At 49.0% G+C, this 13,981-nt stretch overlaps 1 protein-coding gene across 1 annotated transcript in view; it reads right to left on the bottom strand.

Annotated features, from left to right (window-relative positions):
• Positions 1-13,981, bottom strand: part of TRPM4 (transient receptor potential cation channel subfamily M member 4) — a 37,789-nt gene that overhangs the window by 10,912 nt on the left and 12,896 nt on the right. Inside the window, exons 10-16 of the mRNA XM_064581050.1 lie at positions 11,595-11,707; positions 10,982-11,323; positions 10,687-10,821; positions 5,882-6,011; positions 5,561-5,706; positions 3,836-3,948; positions 3,390-3,467 (exon numbers count right to left, since the gene is read on the bottom strand). Of these exons, the coding sequence (XP_064437120.1) occupies positions 3,390-3,467; positions 3,836-3,948; positions 5,561-5,706; positions 5,882-6,011; positions 10,687-10,821; positions 10,982-11,323; positions 11,595-11,707 (1,057 nt within the window). The remainder of the gene's footprint in view (positions 1-3,389; positions 3,468-3,835; positions 3,949-5,560; positions 5,707-5,881; positions 6,012-10,686; positions 10,822-10,981; positions 11,324-11,594; positions 11,708-13,981) is intronic.

The following is a 13,981-nucleotide window of genomic DNA, read 5'->3' as shown; positions in this document are numbered from 1 at the left end:
GCTCCCCAGGTTTGACAGCCCGGTGCCTGAATATTAACTTCTGACCCAGAAAGTCTGATGTCAGATTGTCCAGCCCAGTGTTCCTCATATCTGATCTCAGAGCAAACAGCCGTATTTGGTTTCTGAATTCTGACCTTGGTCCGCTCCTACCTCTGACCCTTCTTGTCCAAGTTCTGACCCTCTGTCCCAATTTCATCCTGACTCTTCATTCTGACCTCAAACCAGAAATGCCAAAATGAATAATACAAATAAACTCAACAAGCTAACAGGAAAAATAAACTGGCTTGGAGAGGCATCTTCTTTTTATAAACCAAGCAGAAAGAAAATAACCCCAAAGTGGAAACAACCCAAATGTGCATCAACTGATCCATGGATAAATCAAATGTGGTCCATCCATACAACAGAATACTATCTAGCACTAAAAAGGAATGGAGCCCTGATGCGAGCTACCACTTGGAGGAACCTTGAAAACAAGACGCTAAGTTAATGAGACCAATCATAGAAGGCCACAAAGCATATGACTCCATTCATACAAAACGTCAGGAATAGGGAAATTCTTTGAGACGGAAAGCCAATTATTGGCCACCGAGGGCTGGGGGAAGGGAGGAATACAGAGTGACCATTAAGGGGTACAGAGTTTCTTATTGTGGTGACAAAAATGTTTTAAGATTGATTGTGGTGACAACTGCACAATTCTGTGAATGTACCAAAAACCACTGAATTGTAACACCTTAAATGGGTGAACTGAATGATATGTGGATTTTCTCTCAGTAAAGCTGTTCTCAAGAAGAGGAAAGAATTATAAAAGCTAAAGAAAGTACAATGCAGAGAGGACAGGAAGTTCCCTAATGTCGAGGGAAAACAGACTTGGTATTTTGCATCTCACCCTCTGTGGGGCCCTGGGAACAAAAATGTGTGGTCACGGGCGCCTGGGTGGCTCAGTTGGTTAAGCAACTGCCTTCGGCTCAGGTCATGGTCCCAGGGTCCTGGGATCGAGCCCCGCATCGGGCTCCCTGCTCGGCGGGAGGCCTGCTTCTCCCTCTCCCACTCCCCCTGCTTGTGTTCCTGCTCTCGCTGTCTCTGTCTCTGTCAAATAAATAAATAAAATCTTAAAAAAAAAAAAAAAATGTGTGGTCACAATGCTCCCCACCATCCGCCATCTTGAATCAGGCACTACCAGGCCGCACAGATTCCTGGGCCCGTCCTGAGCCTCCCTGGGGGAGAATCCAGGAATCTGTCCTTTTACAAAGCTCACCATGGAGGTGGCGCTCCACAGCTTCGGGAACAAGAAGATCTGGGTTCAAATCCCAGCTCTACCACCTACAAATCACATGAGCTGAGGCAAGTGACTTAGTGCCTCGGTGATTGCAACTGTGAAATGGGGATGATAATAGACCCTACTGCATTGGGTTGTTGAGAAAATAAACTGATTTTCGGAAGGACTCAGCGCACTGGCTACCCTCTGTAAGTGTTCTGTGGCATCAGCTAATGTCACTGTCATCGTCATGGTGCAAAAGTTGGGAACTCCCTGGGCAAGGACATCGTTCCTGATCCTGACACTGGGGACTTCCAGCCAACCGTTTTCAGTGGTCCCAATTTTTTTTCTTAGTTTTCTATCTTGACAAATACATTGTATTCATTGTGCATTGTCTCAGAAAAATATGTATGCATATATCTATATTTCAATTCGACTGCTCCTTGAGGTATGTAGTGGGTCTTACAGACTTCTGGCTTCTGATCATGTTTCTTTTTTTTTTTTTTTAAGATTTTATTTATTTATTTGAGAGAGAGAGAATGAGAGAGAGCACATGAGAGGGGGAAGGGTCAGAGGGAGAAGCAGACTCCCCGCCGAGCAGGGAGCCCGATGCGGGACTCGATCCCGGGACTCCAGGATCATGACCTGAGCCGAAGGCAGTCGCTTCACCAACTGAGCCACCCAGGCGCCCTCTGATCATGTTTCTAACAGTTACCAGAAACATTTTTCTTCTGGGATGTTGGAGGCCAGGGCCCTCCTTTTTCTCACCTAAGTGCCTAAAGTAGAGATGGAGGGTACAAAGATGAACATAAATGTGGGCCTCTGCCTCTCTTTCTCTGTTACCAGCAATTTAGACCCTGATGCCTGCACCCACCATTCAACAAAATAAATGAGACATGGATCAATAACAGCAGGAGCAATAATACACTCCATTAATTGACTACTTCCTATGTGCCGACACTCTGATGCATTCTGTACGTTATCTCCAGGAGTCCCCCCCGCGGCTCCCCCCAGGCCCTGGGGCACACCGTATTACTCTGCACGGAGTATTTTGGTTCCCTCTCAGTGGAAGGATTAGGAGCTGAGGAACTACCCTATGCCTCACTTTTGTCAATGAAATGTGGGCACAAGTGACGTGTGTTTCTCCCACACGGAGGCTGTAAGGGCCAGTTCCTGGTTGGCCATTTCTCTTTTCCCTCTGCTATGAGACCAGCAACACCTCAGCTAGGAGGTGCTCACTCATCCCACAGTGGAAACCATACTGGAGCCAAGACACAGACAAGCCAAAAATGGAGCGGGAGAAGTAAGCCTTGGTTGTTGACAGTCACTGAGAGTGTAGGATGTTTTCTTTTTCTCTCTCTTTTTTTTAAAGATTTATTTACCTATTTTAGAGAGAGAGTGCACAAGTGGGAGGGGCAGAGGGAGAGAGAGAATCGCAAGCAGACTCTGCGCTGAGCGCAGAGCCCGATGTGGGGCTCGATCTCACGACCCTGAGATCACGATCTGAGCCGAAACCAAGAGTCAGACGCTCAACCAACTGCACCACCCAGGCGCCCCTAGGTGCTTTCTTATGCAGCATTGCCCAACCTAACCTAACACAGGCACAACCTTCCACATATGTTCATTTTACTGAAAAGAAAACTGAGGCTTGGGGTGAAGTCACTTCTAAGGTCAAAGTCAAGATTTGAACCCAGGTCTGTTCGACTCACAGCCAAGTCCCTCGGTACCTCCACTCGGTGGCATTATCAGAAGTTTGATAGACTATTTGCTTAGGCCTGGGTACCCCAGCATAGAGATTTAAGAGCAAAGGCCCTTGGAGTCAGAAAAAAAAAAAAAAAAGATGAAAGATCCCTAAATGAACCAAATCCACCCGATTCCATTTGCTACATCGAGATGGAAGTATGTGTAGCACGAAGTCAAGTGGTTTCCTGTGAGGAACCCCCTGGTGGCAGAACCAAACCTTGACCCAAGCCTCGAGCTTGGCATTTGGGAAACTTCCTTGGTATCTTCAGTGATTTCATGAAGCCATCACCCCCTGAAGCTCCACTCCTCCCCTCTGGCTTTGCTCCCAGCGCCTGGTGCTCCTCAAGCTGCCCAGGGTGTCCCACCTCACATGGTGGGGGGCTCCACTCACCCAGCAGGGCCTTCCCCATTGACGCCTCGATCCATGTCAAATGCCAGGTCCTTCTGCATGGACTCCTCCTCTGACTTCCTGGCATGGAGGAAAGCACGGAGTGAGGAATGGGAGCAGGGGCGAGTGGAAGAGGAATTCTTCAGAAAGAGACCCAAACTTCTTCACCCACAGGCATGGCAGGGAGACAGTGAAGCATTTTCCAGAGCCACCCCAAAGAGACCTTCCCCCAGCGCCATGGCCAGAGGGCAGAGGAACTGCTCCCCAGAGACACTGCAGAGAGCCCCCACAAAAGCTCACCTCCCAGACATGCCCTCAGCCTGGGGGAGGGGGAAAGAGAGCAAACGGAGGGGAAGCCCTGGACAGACCAAGTAGGAAGGCAGCCAGAAGGGAGCAGGAAGGAGAAACTGAGCAACCCCCTCCTACCAACCTAACCCCAGGGGACTGACCTGAAGGTGATGAGGTCGGTATAGATGAGTGGGGGGCAAAAGAAGGCGAGAACCAGGGCCCAGATGGGAGTGGTGCTGTCCATCTCCCCCCACCACTTCTGTGTCAGCAGAGACTGTGGGGTGTGAGGAGGATTAGGAGCCTGAATCTCCCCCACAGACCCTTTCTAAAGACCCCAGGCAAGAGCTGGGCCACAACTGCAGCATGCACAGCAGGTGCTCAATACGGCAACTGTAACTATTGGGGGTGAGGGGGAAGGAGGTCAAAGGTGAGGATGGGGCGCCTGGGTGGCTCAGTCGGTTAAGCGACTGCCTTCGGCTCAGGTCATGATCCTGGAGTCCCAGGATCGAGTCCCGCATCGGGCTCCCTGCTCAGCAGGGGGTCTGCTTCTCCCTCTGACCCTCTTACCTCTCGTGCTATCTCTCATTCTCTCTCACTCAAATAAATAAAAAATAAATTAAAAAAAAAAAAAAAAAGGTGAGGATGACCTGTCCCAGGTTTTAGCTGGTAGAGTTAAGCAGCCAACATTGATTAACACAACATGCTAGATACCAGGCTAAGCACTTTACGTTGATTAGCCCACTTAACCCTCACCACACTCCCAGAACAGGTAATAACATTTTCCCCCTTTTCACAGATGGGGCACCGGGAGGTTAAGGAAGAGGCCCAAGCTGGAATCCATGAGTTTAACCACTGTTCAAAGCAAAGAGCTCTGGGTAATTACTTGAAATGCCAGCCAAATCATTCTGACAAGTGAGGATGGGACTTCCTGCTGGGGTAAGCAGACTTCCTGTACTGAGGGTGGGACTCTCTGAGCCCGTCAAACGTTTTTATTATTTTTTTAACTAAGCTTTACACCCAGTGTGGGACTTGAACCCTGAGATCAAGAGTCGCGTGCTGTAACTCACTGAGCCAGACAGTCGTCACGCCCTTGTCAGATTTACATTAAGGATACTGAGAAAAAAATTTTAAATGTCAGGACAGACATGCTGGGAGAGACATGGGGCAAGAAGGGCTTCCCAGGGGCGCCTGGGTGGCTCAGTCGTTAAGCGTCTGCCTTCGGCTCAGGTCAGGATCCCAGAGTCCTGGGATCGAGCCCCGCATCGGGCTGCCTGCTCCGCGGGAAGCCTGCTTCTCCCTCTCCCCCTCCCCCTGCTTGTGTTCCCTCTCTCACTGTCTCTCCCTCTCTCTGTTGAAAAATAAATAAAATCTTTAAAAAAAAAAAAAAAAAGAAGGGCTTCCCAAAGGAGAGGATTTCCTATGGAAGTGGGGGGGCTTCCTAAGCCAGTTTGTCTATGCCCAAAACACTAGGTAAAATTGTTCGGTGAGGTCATTCTAATCGTTGAGACCTAGAACTGAGAACCCCTTAAGGAAGTGGGAAGGACTTCCTGTAGATGACGTAGAGCTTCCTTTGGGAGACATGGGATTTCCTGCGGGTGAGGGGAGGACTTCTTGTGTGACAGATGGGGACTTCCTATCATCACCAGGAATTTCTGTTCAGGACTAGAACTTCTTAGGAGGGTGGGCTTTGCTGTGGCAAGGGGTGGGGCGTCTTATGGGAAGCGCAGCGCTTCTGGGAGAGAGTTTCTGGAGGACGGGTGGTCTCCTGCGGGGAGGGGAGGCTGGTCAAGACCATCCACTGCCCACAATGGCAGGGCCTTATCCTCCATACTTCCCAAAGCTTCCAGGTGGGAACTGTGTGGGCTGTTGGCGCCTCAGATGCTCACCTGTACCCCATCCTGGGCAAAGAAGGCACGGGCATCAGCCTGCATGGCAAGCTGGAGACAGGTGGCATCCCCCCAGAGCGGGCAGCGACGGACCAGCAGGCGAGCGGCCCGTTCCTCGCTACTGCGGTAGCATTCACCGAAAAGGTCTGGGGGCGGGAGGTTTATGTGGGAGGGAAGAAAGGGAGGGAGGAGATGGTGTGAGCGGAAAGATGAGGGGACCGAAGGGGAAGGCGCAGGGTTGGGAGAGGAGTGGGGAGACGCACAACCCCCTACAGGGCAGCTCCCTGTCCCCCCACCCCCACATACCCGTGCCTTGCTCACCAGCACCCAGACCCTCAAACTTGGCCGCCAGGTCCTTCCTCCGTGCTGCCTCCTCAGCCTCAGACTCCAGGCGTGCCAGCACTCGGAGTAGCAAACAAGCCCCAAGAGCTGAGGCTACAGCATTAGAGCCCTGGAGAGGCAGAGAGGGGGGTCAGGGATAGAGTTCAGAGAGGTTCACAGAAGGGGGTGCGGAGAGGGGGCAAGCCTATGGTCAAGGGAAAGGGACAGAACCAGAAGTCAGAAATGAACCAGGGTCATCAGAGGCCAAGGATGAGGTAGTGTTTGTAGATGAATCTGGAAGAAGCTGCTGGTCATCAGGTGAAAATGTCAAAAGTCAGGTCGTTCAGGGACCAAGGGCTGGGTCAGAGTTAGAATGACATCAGAGGTTATAGACAGGTCAAGAAGCAGCTGGAGTTGTCACCTAAAATAGCAGAGTAGAGAATTTCAAAACTCTGTCTCTCCACAAAAGCAACAGATAAGCTGGCAAAAGCTGTCAGAGTCAACTTTCTCAGAGTTCCAGAACCGAATATAAAACTTACAACAAATAGGAGAAGGCTCAACGAAGAAAGAAAACCCCAAGTTTCAGCAAAAGAGCACTGTGACATTTGAACTACCACTGTCAACTCCCCAGCTCAAGGGCAGCCTGGAAGGCAACAGCCCACATTCCTTGGTACCAGAGCGGGCAATTCAGATCTTACTCGTAAATAATTGTGGTTGTGTGTGTGGACTTAGATGTCCCTGAAGGAACAGCTCAAGGGTTTGCCTTTGTTTCACTGTTCTTGGGGCTCTCCCCAAGCAGAAATGGCTCCCCGGGGGGTGGTGTTTGAAAGCATTTAAAGACAAATGTAGGGGCGCCTGAGTGGCTCAGTTGGTTAAGCGACTGCCTTCGGCTCAGGTCATGATCCTGGAGTCCCTGGATCGAGTCCTGCATCGGGCTCCCTGCTCGGCGGGGAGCCTGCTTCTCCTTCTAACCCTCCCCCCTCTCATGTACTCTCTCTCTCTCTCATTCTCGCTCTCTCAAATAAATAAATAAATCTTTAAAAAATAAAATAAAATAAAGACAAATGTATTAGGCTCAGCTGCCTGAAGAGAGAGTAACAGTCAGGGTTAAGCAAAAACTGAATAGCTGAGGAGGGAAGTGGCTGAGGAAGGAGATACTCTGAGGAATAAGGGGTTTGAAAAGCTCCTACATGTATCAGGGAAACTAGAAGGCTACATGCATGACCAAGACTGGGTGCAGGCTCAGAAAAGACCAAAGAAAACCCTAAGCTTTCACCTCTTGCTGACCTCTCACCTCAGCAAAAGCAGGAAGTGAAGGCTAAGGCAAAATTGTAAACAGCCTGCCTAAGTAGTGAAATGCAGATCCAACACAGAGCCAATCTGCAAGCCAGGGGCGTTTGCTCTCCCTATCCAACCCGTGCATTTAAGGAATTCTCTGATGAGTCACTAGCTGGCCACTAAGCTAACAGAACAGGGACTTCAGTGGCCACACACGACAAAGAACACAGCCTTTACACAAATAGCTTAGAAAAGTCACTAAACAAACACTACCACCAATAACCCACAACAAGCAACAACAAATCCTGGAGGAAGGGGGTAAGCTGGTTTCCAGAGTTGCCACATTATAATATTCAAACTGTCCAGTTTTCAACAAAAAACTATGAGGCTTGCAAAGAAACAAGAATGGCATATTCCCAGGAAGAAAAGAAATTAATAATAATGAAAGAACGGAAGAAAGAAAGAGAGAAAAAAAAAAGAAATCAATAGAAACTGTCTCTGTGGAAGCTCAGACATTGGACTTACTACACAAAGACTTTAAATTGATGCTTTACATATGCTCAAAGAGCTAAAGGCAATCATGGACGAAAATGAAAGAAAGCCAGGAGAAGGATGTCTTACTAAACAAAGAATAGGAATAAAGAGACAAATTAAAAAAAAGGAACCAGGTAGAAATTCTGGAGCTAAAAAGTGCAATAACTGAAATGAAAAATTCACTAGAAGGGCTCAACAGCAGCTTTGAGGAAGCAGAAGAAAGTACGCACGAACTTGAAAATAGATCAATTGAGATTATCCGGTTTGGGGTGCAGAAAGAAACAAGAATAAAGAAAAATACACAGACCCTAAGAGACCTGTGGAGCACCATCAACCATACCAATATATGCATAATAGGAGTCCCAAAGGAAGAGAACAGCGAGAAAGGGCTAGAAAAGAATATTTCGAGACTTAAAGAATATTTTGAGATATATATAAAGGTATTTCAAGTTTGGGGTACTAAAACTCCCCAGATTTTGATGAAAGACATGAATCTGCACATCCAACAGCAAAGAAATGGAAGCAGGATAAATTCAAAGAGATTCACATCGCAAAACATTATAATCAAATTGTCGAAAGCCAAAAACAGAGAATCTTGAAATCAGCAAAAGAGAAGTGACGCATCACACACAGGGAAATCTCAATAAGATGAACAGGTAGGATTAAATAATTATATATAATTATAAAACTATAAAACCCTCAGAAGATAACATAGGAATAAAACTTCATGACCTTGGATTTGGTGATGGTTACTTAGATGTGACACCAAAAGCAAAAACAAAGAAAAACAGACAAATTGGACTTGATCAAAATTTAAAACTTTCATGAATCAAAGGGCACTATGAACTGAGTGAAAAGACAACCCACAGCAAGGGAGAAAAGATCTGCAAATCACATATCTGATAAGGGATCAATATCCAGAGCATCTAAAGAACTCATACAATTCAACCACAAAAAACAAGACAAACCAATTTTAAAAATGGGCAAAGGGAGGCACCTGGATGGCTCAGTCGGTTAAGTGTCTGACTCTTGATTTCTGCTCAGGTCATGATCTCAGGGTTGTGAGATCAAGCCCCTCGTTGGGCTCCATGATGGGTGTGGAGCCTGCTTAAGATTCTCTCCCCTTTCCCTCTGTAACCCCCTTCTCCCTCTCTTAAAAAAAAAAAAAAAAAAAAGGAAGAAGAACTTTTGCGGCACCTTGGTAGTTCAGTCGGTTAAGCGTCTGGCTCTTGATTTCAGCTCAGGTCATGATCTCAGGGTCATGAGATCAAGCCCCGAGTTGCTGGGTGTGGAACCCGCTTAAGATTCTTTCTCTCCCTCTCCCTCGGCCCCTCCCCACTTACTCACTCTCTCTCCAAAAAAAAAAAAAAAGGGCAAAGGACCTAAACAGACATTTATTGAAAGATATACAGATGGTCAATAAGTACATGAAAAGGTGCTCCATGTTACCAATCATTAAGGAAACACAGATAAAAACACATTAGGATGGCAATTATAAAAAACAAACAAACAGAAAATAACAAGTGTTGGTGGAGATGTGGAGAAACTGGAACCCTTGTGCATTGCTGGTGAGAATGTAAAATGGTGTAGCCACTGTGGAAAACAGTATGGCAGTTCCTCAACAACTTAAACCTAAAATTGTTACATGATCCAGCAATTCCATTCCTCGATGTGTACTCAAAACAACTGAAAGCGGGGACTCAAACACATATTTGTACACCAATGGTCATAGCACTATTATTCACAATAGCCAGAAAGTCCACACAACCCATGTGACACCAAGAGATGAATGGATAGACAAAGCTTGGCATATCGATACAATGGAATATGATTTAGTAACAAAATGGAATGAAGCACAGATACATGCTACAACTTGGATGACCCATGAAAACACTATGTTAAGCATAAGAAATTAAGTGCAAAGGGCCACAACATCCAGAATAGGCAAGTCCATAGGGACGGGGGGCAGATTAGTCATTGCCAGGGGCTGGGGAAGGAGGGAATGGGGAGTGAGTGCTAAATGGGTACAAGGTTTCCTTTTGGGATGATGAAAATGTTCTGGAACTAGACGGAGTTTGCACAACACTGTGAGTGTGCTAAAGACTACTAAGTTGTGCAATATTAAGTGGTTTAAATGGTGAATTTTCTGTTATATGAATTTTGTCTCGATGAAAAATAATCTATATTTAACCCATGACTTGAGGGGCTAAAAACAACCCAAGGAGGAAGAAGTCCTGTCAAGATATTTCTTTTCTTTTCTTTTTTTTTTTTAAGATTTTATTTATTTATTTGAGAGGGAGAGAGAGAGTGCAAGAGCAGGCGGAGGGAGAAGCAGGGGCTTCTCCAGGGGCTCGATCCCAGGACCTTGGGATCATGACCTGAGCCGAAGGCAGACGCTGAGCCACCCAGGCGGCCCCATGTCAAGATATTTTTATGGCATAAAAATAGGTTGTATCTTAGATCCTATTCAAATCCTATGACTTTTTTTTCTTCTCAAACTTCCCAAATATGTCTCAACACCTCCATCCCAGGTGTTTAGTCCAGGCCCCGATCTTGGCTGCCTGGAGGCCTCCAGATCTACCTTCTTAGCTCATGTCCTTGCCTCTAGTGTACAAGTGTAACTATGTTTAAATGACTCCCCATCAGTTGCAGGATAACGTCTAACTTCCTCATACAGGTAACCATTCCGAAAGAATGAGACTGGTTCTCATGTATGAACGAGGGAAAGTACCCAGTATACATTGCTAACGGAAGACACGAGTTAGGAGAACTGCATGATATTGGGGGATGGGAAGGAGAAGCAGCATGGAGTCACAGATCAGGAACGGAGACTGGGGTGGGGGTCGGAGTGACGTCAGAGGAACGGAGGCCGGGGTGGGGGTCGGAGGGACGTCAGAGGTCAGGGACTCTTACTGCTCAGGCACTGGGGTCCAGTAGGGATAAAGGACAGGGATGTAGAAGAAAGTAGATTCAGAGACCAAACCAGCACTCACCATCTCCCAGAAGTACAAGGCCATCTGAGCTCTGTTCAGGAGCAGCGCCCAGAGGAGCAGGTCACTCCAGGGGGCCTGCCCGAGGATGGTGTCCAGCATGAGATCAGAGTGGGCCCTGTTCGAGAGCAGACCCACCTGCAGGCGAGTTGAGGGGGTGGTGAGGACTGGCCCCTTCCTGACTCCGCCCCAACCATCAGCTCCCTCCCCACCCCACCCCGTCTGGGCGCACACCCTGTTCCCAGGCCTGCCCCCAGATCCGTCCTCCCACCCCCAGGCTCGCGGGCCTAGTCCTTACGCTCTCCCTGCAGGCTTCTCCCTGGTGGGGATCCCTGGCGCCCCCAGCGCTGTACCTCGGCGCGCACGTCTCCCCCAGCAGCAGCCGCAGCACCTGCCCCACGTCAGGGGGTCGGGGCTCCGCAGAGGCTTTAAGGACTGGGCTTTTGGTGCCTGCACCGTGGGACGCCTGATCCAAAAGGCTGCGGATGAGCGAGTTGGAGGGCGCGGCGCTGTAAAGCTGGGTCAGGCGCGTCGGGGTCAGGAAGTGGCCCACACTGAGGCCATGGGAGATGAGCAAGCGCACGAACTCAGGCCGGTCATTCAGGAGGGCGTCCATGAGGGAGGCTTCCAGGTGGACGGACTGGCAGGAAGAGATGAGCACAGAGACAGAAGGCCAGGTGACGTCGGACGTGAAGGACAAGAGATGGGGTACAGAGCTAGGAGTGACGGGTCACTGGGTGGGTGGGTGAATGGACGGATGGGGAGAGGGGAAACAAGATGGGAAGAGATGGACAATTAAGAGAAGGCTGGACAATAATGGAAGACCAAGCCAGATGTGGAAGAAGTCAGGCAGGGAGGAGAGTGCATCCCCCTTGTCAGGATCCACAGCCCGCCCGGTCCTGCCCTCTCACCCGCCATTCAATGTCCCCCCGGAAGAGTTCACTCTGCGCAATGTCCACGCGGTTCCAAGCCACAGCCAAACGCAGCTCATCCAGGTAAGCTGAAGCTTCCGAGCTCCCACAAGCTGAAAGAGTGAGAGGGACAGTGCGTGAAAAGTCGGGGGTGGGGGGGGTAGGAATTTCAGATGAACGTCTGTTTTGCTTCAATGCGAGATACGGGACATTTAAACCCCATATAAAGGGGGTGTTGTTGGGTAGCGTCTGGGGTCTTTAAGAAGTCAGGCTATTGCAAGCATAAGGTTATTAAGCTCAGGGCAGAGGGCAGACCAGCGTTCTAGAGTCCTCAAGAAGAAGAAAGGCAATCAGGTATCCATTTCACATTTACTGACGTACATTATGGACCAGGCAATGGGAGGGACGGAGAAAGAAACTGGATGCAGCCCCTGCCTTGAAGGAGATCCTTCCAGAGAAATGTGTCCAGAAACCACGCAACTACCTTCCAAGGGATTGGTGCCCTCGGAGGTGGGCACAGAATGTGATTAGGGGAGGCTACACTCACAGAGGTGTGGAGTGATCCAAGGGGGCCTCCTAGAGGACGGGCATGGAGGTAGGGCTTTGAAAGATGGGCAGGATTTGGAGGTGTGCATCTAAGATGAGAAAAGAAACTTCCAAGGCAGCAGGAGCGGCCTGAGCCAAGGTCTGCGTGCAGGCAAACACAGCAAGGGACGGCAAATGTGAGTCACTCTGATTTCCTGGAAACATAAGTGTATTTGTGAGAAGACAGAGAAATAAAAATGAGCAGCAGAAAATGAGATGGGAAAAAACTCCGAACAGCAGAGGGGCTCCGGAAGGCCCTGGAGGTCATTAAAAAGAACGAGGGAGAGCAAAGGGCCTTTAAAACTTTGACACAACAATTAACGGATCCAAACATGTACGGTCAACGAGGGGCCAGAAAAATCTGAAGCATCCAGAGAAGGTTCCAAGGAGAAGCCGAGCAAAGTCTAGACACCGCTGGTGTCCAGACCACTTGTGCCATTTTTCCTTCTGTGTCCACTTGCTTCACGTGGATTTCCAAAACTAAGGAGGGCCATTTTGGTTGTTCTGGAAACTGGAGTGGTGGGACTAGGCAATCTAGTGGAGTGCAGGTGAACAATGGGCTCTGAGGCAGGCGGATCTGGGTTCCAATCCCAGCTCCACCAATACCAGTGGAGTCTCTTCAGGAAAGCCCCGGCCTTTCGAGCCTCTGTTCCCTCATCTATAAAATGGGAATAATCGGGGCGCCTGGGTGGCTCAGATGGTTAAGCGTCTGCCTTCGGCTCAGGTCATGATCTCAGGGTCCTGGGGTCGAGTCCCGCATCGGGCTCCCTGCTCCTTGGGAGCCTGCTTCTCCCTCTGCCTCTCTCTCTGTCTCTAATGAATAAATAAATAAAATCTTTAAAAAAATAAATAAATAAAATAAAATAAAATGGGAATAATCATGGTACCCACTCCGCAGCATTGTTAACGGTAAGAACTATGGGGAACCTCGAAGGCCAGTGGTTGAGGGAAAAGGTCGAAAGAGAGGCAGTCACATGCCTAGGACCACATAACTTTATATACATATTTTATAAGTAGGCTCCATGCTGGACATGGAACCCAACACAGGGCTTGAACTCACTACCCTGAGATCAAGACCTGAGCTGAAATCAAGAGTCGGACGCTCAACCAACTGAGCTACCCAGGCGCCCCTATATTTCTTTTCAAAACCCAGAAGCAAATTCACAGTGGGCTTTTCTAAGATTCTATAGACCTCCCCGACTTTCCTCACAGTTTCAAGACAAGAAAAAAAATTATAATATCTCGCTTGCTATGCTGCCTTAACACATCTCCCCATTTATCACCTGGACGCCCCCCATCCATCACGCTCGCCATGTCCCATATGGAGCTCAGCATCTTTCCCCAGAACCGACCTTCCCTGGGTTCTGTATCTCAGGGATGGCTCCTTTGTCCACCCAGGCAACGAGGCAGACCCTCCCCCCGTCCCTGTGCTGTCCCTGCCGCTCCCTTTCCTTCACATCCCCCAGCTCATCAATCCCTAAGTCCCATCCCTCTAGCCCTCCGACCCTCTCTGCCCAGCCCCACACCCCCTGCAAGCAGGAATGGAGGATCATGAGCAAAATGTCTGCCAAATGCTCGGCACAGTGCCTGGGCTCATGCCACACTCTTAAGGAGCATGCATCTCCTCCCCGCTTTCTTCCTCACCTGCTGAAACCTCATCCATTCAACTCTGCTATCACTGAGCCCGCCCAGCCGGCTCCAATGTCCCCAGCAGAGCAGATCGCTTCCACTTCTGCAGCAACAGACTGACGACACCATCCCTGCAAACCACCCATTCCATAGCCGCCCTGTTTTCTCCCAAG

This window comes from Mirounga angustirostris, unplaced genomic scaffold (assembly GCF_029215605.1).
Source record: "Mirounga angustirostris isolate CCGP_5_RB_7025 unplaced genomic scaffold, mMirAng1.0.hap1 SCAF_16, whole genome shotgun sequence".
In the NCBI taxonomy this organism is placed as follows: domain Eukaryota; kingdom Metazoa; phylum Chordata; class Mammalia; order Carnivora; family Phocidae; genus Mirounga; species Mirounga angustirostris.
This window is presented reverse-complemented; position numbering and strand designations above follow the sequence as displayed.